At 49.6% G+C, this 17263-nt stretch overlaps 3 protein-coding genes across 3 annotated transcripts; 2 read left to right on the plus strand and 1 right to left on the minus strand.

Moving 5' to 3' along the window:
* Positions 1–252: 252 nt before the first annotated feature.
* On the minus strand, positions 253–9100 carry TGME49_244100 (snoRNA binding domain-containing protein). The gene is made up of 14 exons (XM_002366858.1): positions 8801–9100; positions 7872–7985; positions 6988–7197; positions 6529–6626; positions 6130–6250; positions 5665–5770; positions 5075–5157; positions 4540–4680; positions 3815–4072; positions 3147–3235; positions 2728–2819; positions 1845–1928; positions 881–1101; positions 253–605 (listed from the first exon to the last, which is right to left on the minus strand). The coding sequence occupies exons 1-14, from the start codon at positions 8801–8803 to the stop codon at positions 564–566; spliced, it is 1662 nt and encodes a 553-aa protein (XP_002366899.1). The 5' UTR covers positions 8804–9100; the 3' UTR covers positions 253–563.
* Positions 8868–9744, plus strand: TGME49_244105 (hypothetical protein; the record flags this gene model as incomplete). Its single annotated transcript, XM_018780699.1, has 1 exon — positions 8868–9744. The coding sequence occupies one exon, from the start codon at positions 8868–8870 to the stop codon at positions 9282–9284; it is 417 nt and encodes a 138-aa protein (XP_018637535.1). The 3' UTR covers positions 9285–9744.
* A 137-nt stretch (positions 9745–9881) lies between these two features.
* TGME49_244110 (nucleosome assembly protein (nap) protein) lies at positions 9882–16081 on the plus strand (the record flags this gene model as incomplete). Its single annotated transcript, XM_002366859.2, has 9 exons — positions 9882–10032; positions 10795–10868; positions 11523–11595; positions 12088–12326; positions 13001–13501; positions 14124–14180; positions 14562–14668; positions 15013–15095; positions 15524–16081. 9 exons carry the CDS (start codon positions 9882–9884, stop codon positions 15538–15540), a joined length of 1302 nt encoding a protein of 433 aa, XP_002366900.1. The 3' UTR covers positions 15541–16081.
* Positions 16082–17263: the final 1182 nt, after the last annotated feature.

Raw genomic sequence — 17263 nt, forward strand, 5'->3', positions numbered from 1 at the left:
GTGAATTCCACGATAATCTCTCTGACGTTTTCCATTTGCGTTCAGTGGAGCTATGTCAGTGTGAATACAAAAGATAATTGAGCAGGCGTGCTCATGCCTGAAGTCGCGTTCCCAGCTTCACTGGAAGGCAGGCTCAGAGAAACACAGGCAGCGGGCCACTGGCCTTGAGAAGGCCTCAACGGAGTGCCATAAAAAAAGAAAAAGTGAAGGAAAAGCGGAGACCAAACGTGGAGGTTCGTCCTTCAACTGCACCTGGCGATTCAGTTCCGGAAACCCCCGAGAAAAAAGCCAAGGTTTCTTGTCGACCGGGGAACTCCCGACACAAAACAAGCATCCGGAGCGCCCGCTGTGGCAGGAAAAACAGGCAGATTCGTTTTCCCCTTCTTCATGTCTGCAGCTCTGCATTGGCCACAGACAGCGAGGTCGCCGACGACCGCACAGGACAGAGCTAGCCAGAAAGGAAAGAAATCGCAGGAAGAGACGGGGATCACGGGGCAGAGAGACAGCTATTTTGGGAGAGGAAAGAAAACATGCGGAAGACAGAGGCGACAAATTCAGAAGGCTCATACCGCCTTGGGAACCATGGAAGCGAGATCCTTCTCGACCTACAAGAACGCACACATTCAGAAGAAAACGAAACATGCAGACAAAGAAAAGCAAACCTCCAGAGGAAAAATAAGAGATATACCATACTTCTCTTTGTGATTCAAAATCTTGTGAACGACCTCTGAAACCCTTTCCAATGTTTTCGTCTCTGCGCTTCGCTCCAAAGATTCGAGAGCTTTCTCCTTTTCGAAAACTGAGACTCCACGACACCAAGCATCGCGCGAGCTGTTTTGTCACGGTTTGGAGGTTGAAAAACAAGCGAAATGCTTCTCACCTTCGTGAACTTCCCAGTGGACGAAAAGTAGTTGGTTTTTGTGTTGGCGGCTTGCTTCTTGGCAACAGCCGGATTCGCTGCAGCGCCGGCCGCGTCCGGATTGCACAGCTCGATTCCCTGAATTGGAGTAAAAGTGAGGGAGGAAGAGAATCCACACCCTGCCGTTTCGTTCCCCGCTCTTGCGCCGGCCCCGCGGTTCATCTGCTGCTGGCGCTTGCGACCTGCAAAGCAAAAGAGACACAAGACAAGAGACAAAGCGCATGCATCCACGCACGCGCCCACGGCCGTTGACGCACACACACACACACCCGCAGCCAAAAACGAATACATTTTTTCACATATACATAAAAATACAAACAGACAATTACGTACCTGTACATATGTATAGGTATATTAATGCCTAGTATGGTGATCACGGACCATGGAGTAGAGTGGTTTACTCTGTGTGACGAGGACTCTAGATCCAATATATGCTGACCGTACATACGCCACAGATACTTATATACACATGTGTATGTTGATGTATAAATACGGATGCATAGAGTGACGACGACGGATCACGAAGAAGAGTGGTGAGCTGTGTGTGGTGGGCAGTCTCGATCGAGAAGCGGAGGAAAAAGATTGAAGCTCGACACATCTGCATGCGCTGCGAAACGTTCAGTCTTGGAGAAGAAGGCGTAAAGAAGGTCCCTGCCGCACTGTCTACGAGAAACATGTTGTACGAGTGACAAGACCGCAGAAGGGGAAAAACGAGGAGAAAGCCAGGACTCAAGGAAACACAAACATCGGTAGAAGAAGAACACAGACACACAAGAAAAGGAATACGCAAACGCCCGACATGCCTCTCGGCGCATGCAAAAATCGAACGACGAACAAGGGGACCCAACATCTCCTTTGTTTCGAACGCATTTTCCGGAGAGAAGCGATTGGAGAAGCAAGGAAAAACGTCGTCCTGTTTGCTCACTCGGCTGAAGCTTCTTTTGCTGCTTTGCCTGAATCTTCAGACGGCCACTGGCAATGCTCTTCCCTAGCATCCCGAGTCCCTTGGCTGTGCAAGACAAGCAGAAAGCCAAAAGTTGTTCTTGCACGAACAGGACTCTCTCGTGAAGCGCTTGCCAAACCAACGCAGTCCGAAATCCCCAGAGAGAACCGGAAAAGCCAGCTGGAGAAACAACAATGAATCTGTCGCTCTACAGCAACCAGACCGCACCTAAACACCGACTCCAACTCAGCAAGCAGATATCTTCTCCGACAAAAAAGGAAGAATATACCGGACGTCACATTCGAAAAAATGCAGTTCCAGTCGTCAAGCTTCCGCCACACACCCTCTTCAACCTTTACTGGGAAGGATGCACCTCGAGATGTCGAGCGACCGTAAGTGAACGATTTCAAGACAGCGAGACGCGAAGACGACTCTCGCGCAGTCGACAACTCAGGATGGCGAGAAGGACAAGGATTTCTGAAACTTCAGGATGGCGAGAAGGACAAGGATTTCTGAAACTTCAGGATGGCGAGAAGGACAAGGATTTCTGAAACTTCAGGATGGCGAGAAGGACAAGGATTTCTGAAACTTCAGGATGGCGAGAAGGACAGGGATTTCTGAAACCATCTTGGAAGCTTTCAGTCCTCAGAGATCTCCGCTGAAACACACCTCGCGAAGCGTTGATACATGATACGAAAACGCAGCTCGCGCTGTCGCTGGTTCCCGAATGTTGTCCCCTGAAGAAAGACGCGCCTCTTCTCCCTCAGCGAGCAGAGACCCGGTGGAATGCCGCAGAAAAAACGGGAAGTCGCTTCTTCTCGCTTCTGATGCAGAAATAAAGGCGCTCTTCGATTCACAGACCTACCTTTTAAGCCGTTCTGATCTTCCTCCACGCCAAACTGCATGCGATTCAGCTGCTTGTGGACTTCTGTCAGCTCGTACTTCTCCTTCATGCGACTGACAGAGAACAGAACAGACGCAAGCGGGAGAAATCTGTCACTTGGACCCAAAAGAAAACAAAAATCCAGGTCCCCACGAACCGCCAGGAAGGCTCGGAACAGCTGGAAATGCATGCAGCGCTCTGTTCACCAAGCAACAAAAATGGGCTTGTGACTGCTTTCTGAAGAGAACTCTGCAGACAGAAAAGTCAGGTTTCAGAAGGTCTCGAATCTTCTCTAATACGCATTCTCGACAATGGAGTGACTCTGAAAAGACGCATTTCAAGAAACTCTCCTATGCCTCTAAGTGTGTCGCTCGTCTCGAACGACCTCCAGCGTTTCTTACCGATACTTCTTCCCTCCACGTTTCGGTCGTGCTCTCTCGTCGGGGGCGGGCAGCGCCTTCTTTTGCGGAGCTGGCGGCGGTTCTTGCGCCTGTGCAAAAGAAGAACGGAGGAAATAAAGGTGAATGATTGCAAGAAGAAATCGAAAAAACACCAGATATCGCAAGTAGCAGAAAAACTGAAAAACAATGACTACAGAGAGAAGGCAGACCGCCACCATTAAAAACTTCAACGGAGAAGAAAATAAAAAAAAAGAGAATATGAGAGCCACGACCGAAGAACGACGGCATCAAATCACACGAGAAAAAAGAACCGACACACACACACCCGCATACATCTCCCTGTATCTCTACAAAGCTCTGTACCTGCATATCCAGACACATACGAGCATATATATACATATATATATATATATATATACATGCATATACATCTATATACATATAATTATATATATATATATATTTACATACGGCCCTTTCCAAATGCACACTGCGTCCAGCTTGTTGGATTGCGTCTGTTACAAATCCACACAATGGCCTGCATGCACGGTTGCGACGCGTTCCCCTCCTTTCCATCCGTCGCCCCCCTTCTCTCGCTGACCCAGACGCCCGGGTGTACGTCCACGCGGGCGCGTCTCCGCGGTCCGCCTGTGACCTGTTTCTCTTACCTTGATGAGGGCGCGAACGATTTCCTCTCGCATTGCCTTGCCTTTTTCTCCCTCTTTGGACTGGCCGAAAAAGTCGACGCGAGCGGCGAGAGACACTTTGCCTGCGAGGAGTCTTAGCGCTCTCGTCCGAAACGCGACAGGAGTCAAAAGAAGAATTTCACACGAGCAGAGAAGCGAAGCGGACGGTCCAGCGGCGCTGCCAGTCGCGCCGGCCTTGGACGACAAAGAGAAGGAAGTCTTCTTCTGAGAGCCGACCAGCTGAAACGCACGAGAAAGAGAAAGAGAAGAGAGGAACTCCACAGACAAAAGCCAGGCCTCCACGTCGACAGACTATTCCACGAGAACTTCTAAAAGCCAGGTAGCCGTGAGGTGACACGAACACACACCCACACAAATATATATATATATATATAAATATAAATAAATAAATATATATATATATATATATATATATGCCTTTGTGCATGTGTTTCTATAGATGCACGTATGATATATAGATCTGTAACAATGCATATATATATATATATATATAAATGTATATATATATATATATACGTTTGTAAGTGTGTAAATGCATGTGCATCTACAGATGTAAATTTAGATGCGTAAGCATGCATGTGTGAGTCCCTAGATTTGTTGTGTCAACGCGAGAAATCGAGATGTCGCTTTCTGCGCAGATCTGGGTCGCTGTGCATGCGGAGTTCGTCACTTGCAACCCCACTCACCATGATGTTCTGAGAAGGCATTTTCGCGAGCATTTTTAGGCCTCCGACGCGAGTGAGGAGACGCGCAGCTAATGCCGCGCCAAGAATCGCCGAGACGTTCGGAGCAATCAAACTCATGCGACTCTCGAGGTACTGCAGAATCTGCGAAAATGAAAACGGCATGTGCTACGCCTCGCCGATGAGTGTCTCCTCCGCAGAAAAGCCGACATGCATCCAAGAAGCAAAGATACAGAGGAGAGCAGAAGCGCGAAGAAAACGGGAGTGGACGAGAGACTGAGACTGTGGGAAGGCGAGGGAGAAGGCGAAAGGACTCGCCTCGCGGAGATCCAGACAGTTCCAAGGAGAGAGAAGGAAAGGAGGAGAAAACGCCTGGAGAAACAGAAAGCGAAGTGCAAGCGGACATCGCTCTCCCAATAAGAGACAAGAAAGAAGAAAGAAGACACACCTCGAGTTTCTACAAACAAGAGGACTTCGAAGCTTGAAAAAGAACATGACGCTGGAGGGACGGGAAGAAGACAGTCGATTTTCTCCTCACCTCTTTGCGTTTTTCTGCGAGAGCGATCGCCTCCTTGGCTGCGGCGATGGCATGACAAAACTCCTCGTCTGGCAGGCGGCGTCCTGACGAAAGTTCGAGGAAACTCAGAAAGCCGAGAGGGTCTGCTCGGATTCGTCGAGAAATCTAACGTCCGTCGTTTCCAGCGTGTAGAGAAACTGAACTTGGACTGGTGATCACTGCTTGCTGCCTCATTCCGAGAAACGTCAGAGCGATCCAGCTAAACAGGCGTCGCGTCCGCGAGACGAGACGCCAAAAAAGTCGAGGCAGGACAACTCGTGGACCTTTTCTTCTTCGCTCTACGTGCACCCCAAAGCGCATGCAGTTTCCCGACACTCTCTCCACGTAAGCGGCTTTCTTCGCACAGGCTGGAGAAGAAGTTTACGTCCTGACGAACGCGTTCACTCCCTTCAGTACTCGCTTCTCAGAAGCGGAGTACTTCTCCTCCCCAAGACCGCGCATCTTGGACGTTGCCGCAAGGTCGTAAAAGCCGCCTTCTCGAAAGGCACACAAGTCGCGCTCCTCTCAGCTTCGATTCGCGAACGCTTCCTGACGCAGAACTTCTCCCTCACCTGAGGAAGACGAAGACGACGAGGAGACAGACAGCGACGCAGCGACAGTCAGCGCCATGATCGTGGGGGAAGGCAGGAGATCCGAAAGATCCACTTGTGTCAAGTCCTGCGAGCAAAAAGGAAGTAACACACTCGAAAAAAAGTCTACATCTGCATCTATCTATGTATATACACATACATATATATATATATATATAAATATGCATATATGTATACAATATAGCAAGAAGGGGAATTGCGTACGCATCATACCGTGAAAAACATAAACGGAAGCCCTTTCACAAATACACAACTGTAAAGCAAGTCCTTCCTAGACATAAATATATGTTGCATACGAATTTTCATATATATCTATATCTATATCTATATATGTATATATATATATATACATCTATGTATATAACTTTGTCTTGAGGGTGTGGTGGCTGTTCTTTTGAAAAAGCAAATTGAAGGCGAAGAGTTTACCGTCTGGTTTTGGATGCGGAGGACGACACCGATGTACTCGAGAGGGCTCTGGACAATCGATTCAAGCTCAGGGAACTTCATGCTGTAGATGTCTTTGATAAATTTGTGAATATTCAAGATGCTGAAAACGCATAGAAAACAGGCCAACGGTCTCCCAGTGAAGCGTGCAGAAAAAACACTTCGAAAATTTCTACACGCAGTGAAAAATACACAGGAGTAGGTATGTCCCATGTCAGCTGTCTATACAGGTCGCCACGTATATATATATATATATATATACATATATATGTAAATATATGGATATATATATATATATATATATATATATAAATATATGAATATGTATGCATATATATATATATATATATATGGGAAAGAGGCTTTACTGCTTTGTCTCACTCTTTGTCGATGTCGATGACTCGCTCATTGCACTTTTCAATCAGGTGGAGTTCCTCGTTATCGTTCTCGGCGTCTTGCGGAGTGAGAGCTCTGACGCGCTGCAGAGGCACTGACACAAGGTGAACGTCAATGAAGACCTCCTGGAGACTTACCGTGACGCACAGCGGACTGGAACGGAGAAGAAGAACGAAAAGAGAGGACGGCGAACAGACGCAGAAGCGAGGGGAAGCAGTCCCCTTCTGGGAGACGCTGAAAACGAGAATCGTTGCGCGAAACGCGCCTTGCCGAGGAGAGACACGAGGAAAGAGAATTTGCTGGTGCAGAGAGAAACGTCACTTCACTCGCTGCACTTCACAGGGTGGTCTCGTGTAACGCAAAAGAGAACCCGTGTTGGAAGAAAAGCGATCACGAGGAAGGACTAGGAATGCGAAGAAGACGCATGCAGACGGAGAAACTTACGTCGAGGAGCTCGAGGAAATCCGGCTGAAGCATCAAGTCGCTGACGACAACGCCCACATAGTTCTCCTGCTGTCTTTGTTCGTATTCCTGCACCGCGTCTGGAATGGGTGAGTCCAGGTCGTCTTCTTCGACTTTCTGTTCGGAACTTTTCGCTTCTGAAACATCGACAGCCGAGGCAGGCGCTCCAAGCAAGCCCCCCGTGTCTTCCTTCTGCGAAAAAGAGGAACGTTAGAGAGGCGTTTCAGTGAACTTCTCGTCTCCGTAGACACTCCGCTCGCGCAGAGAGAGTTGAAAGAACGTACGCGCCGTGATTGCACAGGTTCAAAGAAAACGACGAAAAAACTCCAGATCCAGAACGCGAAACTCGAGGAACGCGTATCTCGACGTCTTAGCCGAAAAGGACACAACTGAAGGAACCACAATAAGTCAAACAAAACTACCTGCAGCTACGAAACGCATGCCAGGTCAACACACACGCATGCAGATCTCCAGATATATAGACACAGATGTAAATATGTCTACATATATATATATATATATATTTATATATATCTTTTTTAAGTTCTGTATAATTAATTGAATACATACATATATGTATATATATATATATATATGGAAGAAGACAGGGCAACACTCCGGCATGAGAATGGACGTAGTGGAAGCCCGATAGATATGTTCATTTACAAGTCTACGTAATCGTTGAGAAGTTTCCGCTGACGAGATGGCTGATCGACTCATCACGGCCGCAACCAGAAGACGGAGGCGAGAGTAAAGAACGGACACTGGAAGCAGAAAAAACAGGAGAGGGAAAGCAAAGACGACGAAGGCAGAAACGAAGAGGAAAGCAGAGAAGAACCCGAAAACGAGGACGCATGGTGGCTTACTCCCACAGATGGCGAGGCATCTGGGGCATGGGTGAGAGCAGAGGATTCAAGCTCGTCGTCTTCATCTTCTTCAAGATCTTGCAAGTCGCACAGAAACGACTCTGCAAGAGTAGACTGAAAACAAAGGCAGCGCATGCAGACGAACAGAACAGGGGCACTACAAACGAAGCCTCGCTCTCTCTGATCCTCCATACATCCACGTATATCTGCGTGCACATGTACACACACATGCATACGTATATGTATATATATTTATATTTATGTATTTATATTTATATAGGGGGAACAGAAGATAGAGGGAACAAGAGACAGGGAGAACAAAAGATAGGGAGAACAAAAGATAGGGAGAACAAAGATAGGGGGAAGGAGAGAGAGAGGCAGCGATGTGACGGGGGTGGATGTTTTACGCCAAATCAAGTGGAGAAGAGGCACTTCATCGTTCAGGAGGGCGCGGTACATACAGGCGGAGGTCGTTTTTAGAGACCAGAAATACGAGGGAGAGAAAAGCAGACCACCGACCCAGGGGGAAAGAGAGAGATGGCGACAGGAAGAGAGAAAAGCACAACCCAAAGAGAAAATGAGGGAGACGTAGAAGCAGGAAGACGAAACGTAACGCCTCCAGGGAAGGGGAGAACTTCGAAGAACTGGCAAGGACGCTGAAGCTCTGTCAACAGAAGCAACAGAAAGAGAGAACAGAGCAGACAGAGCCTCCCGCCAGCTACAGAAGAGACACAGTTTGGAAGGAAAGAAAGAGAGAACTCGGCGAGAATTGAGAAGGCAGCTTCTACCACACTCGAAGTTGGAGCATTGAGGTGAGGAGAAAAAAAAAAGCGATCTGTCAGAGACACCAGGAAGAAGAGAGAGAAGAACTGCACCCGAGGTTTTCCTCCGAGAATTCTCAGAGTTCGGAAAGAAAAGGCAGCGCTCACCATTTTGGAGGCAGGATAAGGAGAGGAGAAAGCAGTCCGAGGAGAAGAGCAACTGAGGCGCGAACCGATGCCTTTCAAGAGCGAATCAAGAGGCCGATGGCAGACAAACAAAGACGGCTTTCCCCGAGAGCACAACTGCCACAAGGAACGGAGAAATCCTCAACGGAGCAGTCAGCGGCGGCGACTGAAGATTCGCAGAAACGAACGAGAAGAAGCAGGTCGCAAGCCGGCACACGCGGAAAGGCAGAAGCAAGGGAAAATTCGACGGAAAAGAAGAAGAGAAAACAAGAGAAGAGGGGAAAAAGATAAACGAAAACAAGACTGGAGGACAAGACAGAGAAACGAGGGAAGAGAACACCGCAGGAAAAAAACGAGTGGACAACAAAAGAGGAGAACAAGAGAAGGAAACAAGGGAGGCCAAGAAGAGAGAAGAAAGAGGCGATGGCCTCAGCGGCACAATCGCGTGGAAGCGAATTTCCTATGAGAAAGCCGGAGGCGCGTGAGGGTGTCGATCGCCAGGAGTATGTACATCGGCAACAACGACAGACCCCAGACCAAGCTGATGTTTCTTTTTCGCGTTCTCGGAGTTGCAGAGAGAGGCGCGGCCGCGCGTTTCTTTCCAGTTTTGCCTGCCTGCTTTGCCGTGGTACAGACGCGTCGAGACCCTACGGAAATTCACTCTTTCGACTGTTTTGCGCATCAGATACGAACGAAGAGCGGCTCGAAGACGAGAGGCGTTTTTCTAAGCAGAAAAACTGCGGACTTGTCCTTTCTCGAGTCTCCTTTTTGCTGTGCTTGGAAACTGTCCCCAGCGCGCGTATTCTTAACTCAGGGAGAGGGTCGAACGCGTTCTGGGAGACCTTGTTCCTTCATCTCACACTCTTCTTCTCTGTGGAAACTTCCCGTCTAACTCTTTCGGGTGTCTCTGTGTCAAGGACTGGCGGGAGTCTTCCTTCTTCTCTTCTTCACCGCCGGTGCGGTGTTCGCGTCGTTGTGTCTCCGAAGAAGGTCCTCCTCTTTAAGCCGACTGGAAAGAGGCCGTTCCGGCCATGGAGACAGCGCTTTGAGGGGAAGCTTTTGCATGTATTTCTTCTCGCTGTGTCTCTCCTCAAAGTGTCTTCATCGTCTTCTTCGCTCTGTCGACCTGTCCGCTTCTCCGGCACTGTCCTTTCCGATTTTCTCTCTTCTTCTTGCCGACAGTCGCGTTCCACGTTCGACGCCGATGCCGCAAGGTAGGTGGGTGGTAGGAAAAGCCAGGCCGTGGAGCGAGGAGCGAGGAGCGAGAGTGTCTGGTTCAAACGCGTCTTCCTGTCCAGAAGACTTCCGGCGGTCTGGGCGAGAGGAACTGCGAGGGCAGATCTCTTCTCGCTTTATTCATGGACCTGCAAGAGGCTGCTGCAAGCGGCGACGCCTCTCGACATCGTCGTCCCGTGGTGTCTGAGAGAGGGGAAGTTCTTCGTTTTGGAGGAATCAAGCAGCACGGAGAGAAAAGCGACTCTTCTCTCCGTTTTTGTCTCGTTCTTGCTCCGTATTTGTCTCGTTCTTGCTACGTATTTGTCTCCTTCTTGCCCTGTTCTTGCCTCGTTCTTGTCTGCGGACTTTCTTGCCTCGCGTCTTCTGTTCCTTGAGCGGTCGGAAGGAGACTCGGCGCTGAGCCTTCTGTGGACGCGCCTTCCTTTCCTCTCTGGACTGCGAGATGACTCGAGACCCTCTGCTCCTCGCCCAGTTTTCCGGTCGAAGCAAGTCTCTCTTTCCTCGCTTCTGACAACTGCCAGCCGGTCTCTCTGTCCCTGCCGCTGTGGGGTGTCCGCGCCGCGAAAGCCGCATTTCTCACCGTCGTTTTTCTTCCGCCGCTTCACAGTCTCGTCTCTTTGCTTGCTTCGTTAGAGAGAGAAACGTTCTTCAGGGGGAGACAGAGAGGACGCTGTCTCCACACTTGTCGACCAGTGCTCATTCACTCTTCTCGCAGAGCTGTTTCCTCTCTGCTGTTGCAGGCTTCCAAACAAGTTCTACCGTCTCTTCTTCTAGCCCTGCGACCGCCATGGATGCATCCAAGAAGTCTGAAAAGGTACGAACGTCCAAAGGAGAGAGAAAGACTCGCCTTCCGGAATCTCCTGCGACCTCTTTCGTCCCTCAACGTCCCTCTGCACGGGGTGTACATACGCCTCAGCGGGTGGACATGGGAGGCTCTCGCGTCTGCGGCTCGACATGCGCGTTCGAACAAGTGGAAACTCTGCTTTCCGTAACATGTGATTTCGAACTTTCTTCGTTCTCTCCAGAAAGCGATTCCGACAAACAGAAAGCCAGTCAAGCCATGTAGCGGGAAGCTGTCTCCCCACTCCTCCACTTGTGCACAAACATACAATTATATATATATATATATATACATATGTATACATGCATTATGTAACTCTGCATGTGTATATATGCTTGTTGTCCAAGTATTTATGAATATCTCGATGTCTTTTTGAGTGGAAAAGTATGTCAGCTTCGCTCCTCCAAGTAGCCAAGGTACCCAATAAGGTATTGGAGAAAGGAGATGTTCCTTTTCTCTGTCTCTCTCTCCAGTCCGATATGTGTATCTCTATGATGCGGGCAAAGTGGAGGGGCACTGGGGAAATGGAGACGCATGTATGCATATGTGATTCATTTCTTCTGGTTCGCCTCTGCTTTTTACATGCGAGAGGGAGACTGCGTTCCGTTTCGCCGCTGATTTCTGCAGGACGGCGCCCCTGCTGCGCCGGGTGTCTCTGACATTGAATTGATCAGCAACCGCTTGGAAGCCGTGACGATTGGTGAGACGAGAAACGCGAAAGCAAGTTGCATCTGCAAATCGTTGCACAGACAGACTCAAAAGGGAATCGACCGCAGACGAAGGCGCGACTTTTCTCGCCTTTGTCTGGCTTCCTCCGTTCCGACCTGCGCCGCTGTGTCTCTTCTATCTGCCTCGTCTTTTTTTCTTTCTCTTCTTTCCTCCTCTGTCCTGTCTCCCCTCTTCTTGTCTTTACTTGCATCTGTGTCTCTCCCCTTCTTTTTTCTTCTGATCTCTCTCCTCCTCCCCTCTTCTTGTCTTTACTTGCATCTGTGTCTCTCCCCTTCTTTTTTCTTCTGATCTCTCTCCTCCTCCCCTCGCCTTGCCTCTTCGCTCGCCTCGCCTCTGGTCTCCCCTCTCCTCGGCGCTGCCTAGTTCTCCTTTGCGTTCCGTCGACTTCTGGAAGTTCGTGGAAGGCTCGCAGATCGGCTGGTCCTCGACTCGCTTCCCTCTTTTCTCGGCCTCTTTTCTGCAGACAACAAGAGCGAGGAGGAGAACGAGATTCTCAGCAGTCTGTCTCCGGAGCAGCGAAGAGCTGTAGAGGATCTGCAGGCTCTTCAGGCGAAGCACGACGAACTCGAGAGGGCGTACGACCGCGAGTTAGTTGCCCTGAAAATGAAATACGAGAAACTGTATGCGCCTCTCTATGCTCAGCGGAAGGAGAGACTACTGCAGAAAGACTCGGCCAATCCGTCTGCTCAAGCTGGAACACCGGTAAGGCGACTTGAGCAACTGGCAGAATCTGCGATCGATGAATATGTCTAAACAAAGGTCGAAGAGAGGCACCGTTTCCTCCGGACGAAGGGAGCGCTGAGGAAGCGGTGGGAGCTTTCTCAGGATAAACTGCGAGAAAAATGACAACTCGTTTCCTTGAGGCTGAACGAACTGGGTGGCTCTGGAGAGGGGAAGGCTCTTTTTGAGGTCAACGCGCAAAGTTGGTGTTGATCCAAGTCGCCTCAGAGGTGAAGCCAAGCTCAGAGACTCTAAAGAGAATCGTGACCTCTGCACGGCTTACACACCCAGCTACGCGTTTCGTTCAGAAGGACCTCTGGCAACGGTCGCTGAGGGTGAAGCTTTTTTCGCGATTTCTGGCTCCCAAAAGGCGACCTGCCTGTGGTGGAACGTACGTGCATGCGTTTCATTCGCTTTTTTGCGTGTGTCAGACCGCTGAAGCTTCTCTTCCTCGGCCTCTGTTTCTCCTCGCTCAGGTCTCTCTATCTCAGGTGTCTCTATCTCAGGTCTCTCTATCTCAGGTCTCTCTATCTCAGGTCTCTCTATCTCAGGTCTCTCTAGCTCAGGTCTCTCTCTTGCCGCCTTTCTCCCGGGACTGTCTGGTGCACTGTCGATCGGCTGACTTCGCCGCGTCGCCTTTGTCGCTGCTGTTTCAGGCAGTGCCGGCGTTCTGGATGAACTGTCTGAAGCAGAACTCGACGTTGGCGGAACTGGTGGAGGAGCACGACGCGCCGATTTTGGAGCATTTGGAGAACATTTCCTGCGAGTACTTCACCCCCGAGGAACAGACTGAGTTGGAGCGAGCGGCGGGGCAGGCGGCGTCTGAGGAGCCTGCGGGAACGCCTGAGAGCTTCCGACTGGTCTTTGACTTCTCGCCGAACGAGTTCTTCACACCGAATCGACTGGTGAAGGAGTATCACCTCACAGTTTCTTCGGGGAGACATGGCGCAGAGCTGACGAGCACGAAGAGTACGCCGATTGCATGGAAAGAAGGCAAAGATGTGACGAAGAAAGTCGTCACCCGGAAACAGAGAAACAGAAAGACTCGACAGACTCGGACTGTCGAGGAGGTCGTCGACAACGAGAGCTTCTTCAACTTCTTCACCGACCACGAAATCCCCAGTGAAGAAAAAATCGAAACCATGTCCGACAAACAGGTAAACAGCGCCGGCAAACACCCACACACAGACGTATCTAGAGAAATGAATACATATATATATATATATATATATATATATATGTGTGTATATATTTGTATATGTATGGATATATATATGTATATGTAAATATCTGTATATTTATATATCCGTAAAGAGAAACGAACCTGTAAATGTACACAAGAAGAATACAGGTGAATGTACAGATGTAGGCGTTTACATTCGTTTGTGTTTTTTGTATATTTTTACTTGTGGAGGTGGAGGAGCCAGATTGATCTGTATCTCTCTGGGGGCCTGAGCTTTTCAGATGTTGAGATGTGAGTTGGAGAATTCGTACATGTCTGTCGGGGGACCGTTTCCTGGAAGGCCTCACGGCTCAAAAGAAGTTCTGGGCGTTTCGAGCTTCCTGAATTGCGATTCAAAGACGCTCCATACATTTCGCAAATGGCAATTTTTCTCAGTTCGATTCGTCCGGCGAAACGCATTCGGTCAACCAAGTTTGCAAAGGCGGTTGTGCCAAACCTCGGTGTCAGGCGCGGCCTCACGGAAACTCAGGAGAAACGCCTGGGCATTTCAGACGCCTTTGTGTTGCTTTGGTCCTGTGAATTCTTCATCCTTGTAGATCGGAGAGTTGCAGATGATCGTCGAGGCGGACTACGACATTGGTGTGACTATCCGGGTGAGCATACACGAAAAAACGCTTCTCCCGAGCTACGAAACCTGTGGCGCTGCATGCACCCGAATTCAGATACGGACGTCCGATACACAAGTTCACAACGATATATATATATATATATATATATGCATACATACATGAATTTATATGTTAGACAGAGAGGCCAAAATAGAGACATGTACATGTACATAGATTGTATATATATATATATATATATATATATGCATACAGATAAGAGAGATAGAGACGGGGAGGGGAAGGAGCAACCATATGGGAGATTGATAAGGCATCTGTGGGTGTTTCAAGCCAGATGGCGAGAGTGAAGAAGACTGAGAAAAGATCGTTCGGGAAACCGGAGACCGAGATTTTGACTTTTTTTTGCAGGACAAGATCATTCCTCAAGCCGTTGAGTGGTTCCTTGGAGAGGCTGATGACGATGAGCCTTTCGACGACGACTTCGATGATGAAGATGATGATGATGATGACGACATGTAAGAAGGTCTTGGTGTTCGTCTTTTTTCTGTGTGTTTTCACTTTTTTATCTTCTCATTTTCTTTGTGGTCTTCCCCTGTTTCCTCTGGGTTTCCTTGTTCCGCCTGTGCTCGTTGTTCCTCTCGTTTTCTCGCTCAGGCTTGCGTTTCTCTGAGCACACTTGGGTGGAGAGACAGGGCACAAAGGATGGGCGCTGGGGGGGAGGTCTTAACGACGTTGCCTGACGCCGCTCAGTGTAGGCGCTTTGCCGATTGTTCGCGGCGTCACGCAATGCCTTGTCTTTTCTGCGGCGAGAGAGAAAAGGCTGGAAATAAACGCTTCGATCTTTGTTTCTCAAATTCAGGTTGTCTGACGACGACGAAGACTCCGATGAGGACGAGGCGCCGCGCCGAGGCGCCGGCGGACGTGGGCAGCCTCGTGGAAAAGGTGCGAAGGTACAGCTTTCAAATTTTCTTTCTCTCTGTCGGTTGGCTTTTTTTTGTGTCTTCTCTTTTCCATGTTGTTTTCGCGTTCTCTCCCTCTCTGTCGCCTGTCCCAGAGTCTTCCTTTTTTCGCTCTTTCGCTCCTTTCTCCTATTTGCCTTCATCCTGCATTCCACTTGTATTCCAGGTTTCTTTGTTCTCTTCCTCTTTCTTCTCCTCTCCGCCTTCGCGATCGCGTCGTCGACGCCTTTGTCGGGAGGCTTGGGCGTCTCTTGAGATGCCTCTCGTTTCCTTCTGTCTGCCGCTGGTCTGACCTCTAGGACAGTCGACTGCGTGCTTTGTCTATCCCTCCCTCCGTTGCATGCACTCTGGTTCTGTGACGCATCCTCGCGAGCATCTGCTTCCTTTTTTGCTCTGCGTTTCCTTCTGCAGGGCGTCACTTCGGCTGAGAGCCCCGAGTGCAAGCAGCAGTGAAGATCTGAGGAGTTCCAAGGACGTCTTTCTTTTCCTTCTTCTTTTCCAGTCCCGCGCCCGTCGTCCTTTGGCGAGGCGGTTCCTCACGGTCGCTCGCGCGTTCGTCAGAGACCGTCTGCGCCTTCTTCGTCGTCTGCGCAGTCGGCAGACAGAAAGAAACTTGGAAAGAAGGCCGAACGGGAGCGACTTTGTGCAAAGAAGCGACAGAGTGAGAAACACGCGAGCGAGCGAGAAGTGAGAACCCAACAAAGCGTCAAATCGGAATGGTGGCAGGTGTGTACACAGAGAACGACCGTGCGTCTGTTCGGTTGTACAAAGGTTTGCGTCGTCTCCCAGTCCTTTTCGCGAAATCGACTTGTCCACGCGTGGTGTATGTACACCCTAAAACGTAAAGACTGAACGAAAACTCGGATTCCCCCGTTTGGTGGAAACTCCCAAAAGCCGCGCTTCGTTCTTCCATGTTTGAGCGAGATTGCGCAAATGACTCCAATGGAGTAGTCGTGTACAACAGTCCAACGGAAGTGGGTTTTCTCTAACTTGAAAGAACCGCATGCCGACGCAGCAGCCTAGGTATCACGACGTTCCTGAGTAACCTTTTTGAGATTCGCGAATCGAGATGAGCAACTGCCTTTCACCTTAATTCCGGTAGGGTGTCTAGCGCCTCCCGAACTTGAACGACGGTAGCTTTTTTCGACGAATCTAGAAACCGGGAGGATGCTGAAGTCGCATTTTCACCCGTTTCGCAGGAACAGAATTCGTGACGCAAAGCATTTGTCTTTCTCTCATTCTCCCTTTCGTTCTGCCTCATTCTCGTTTCACTTCTGCACCGCATACGTTTTTCTCTCCCAACATGCACAAGAGACAGGTTGCTCCTCGTTGCCTGGGTCGCAAGAGAAAACATGCAGCTTTCTTCCACCTCGTTCTTGAGGGTGGCCGAGTCTCTTTGTTTTCTTCCTAAAACGAGAACTCTGTTTCCCTGTGGGCCGCGCGAGATTTTTCGCCTCTCTCTTACTTTTTTGCTCAAAATAACTTGCTTCAACTGAAATCTCTGACCTGGAGAAAAGCGGTGCGTTTCGCCACTGTTCTTTTTCACTCAGGAGAGGAAAGGCAGTTTTCCCACAATTGCAGAAGTGTAAGCGACTTCCTTGTCAAGCTTGAGATCCCAATGTGCACTTTTGTCCAGTCAACAAATCGTTCCCTTGAAACCAGCGACCGCCGCGTTTCGACTTGCTCGTAAAGAAACACGATTCCTTCTTCCTAACACCAGCACAGGCTCCGTCTCTATCCACTCGAAAACATTTGTGAAAAAGTGAACAGGCTGGGGATGTGCCTTTGAGGAAAGTTCGAGAACGCCGCAGAAGCTTCACTGGCACTCTCGCATGCCCTGCAACGCATCCAGCGTGCTTCAGACGAACGCGTTGCAGACGTCTGTCTCTCTTCTCTGCACACCGCCTCTCCACGGGAGGTTCCTCACGAGGTCTGCCTCCTTTGAGACTTGTCAAAAAGAAAAAAGGAATCCTCGCTCGCACAACCTGCACCCGCAGAGCGTTCCCAGAGACACAACGCAGGCTGCGGAGCCCCTACGCTGCGGGGACTACTGAAAAAAACTGCGTTTGTCTCGCGAGGAAACACACTGTCCGGCGAGACGGTCGAGGACAAGATAAGACAGATGGGAGTAAAAGGGCAACCGAAGAAAGA

The sequence above is a fragment of the Toxoplasma gondii genome, chromosome VI, assembly GCF_000006565.2.
Source record: "Toxoplasma gondii ME49 chromosome VI, whole genome shotgun sequence".
In the NCBI taxonomy this organism is placed as follows: Eukaryota; Apicomplexa; class Conoidasida; order Eucoccidiorida; family Sarcocystidae; genus Toxoplasma; species Toxoplasma gondii.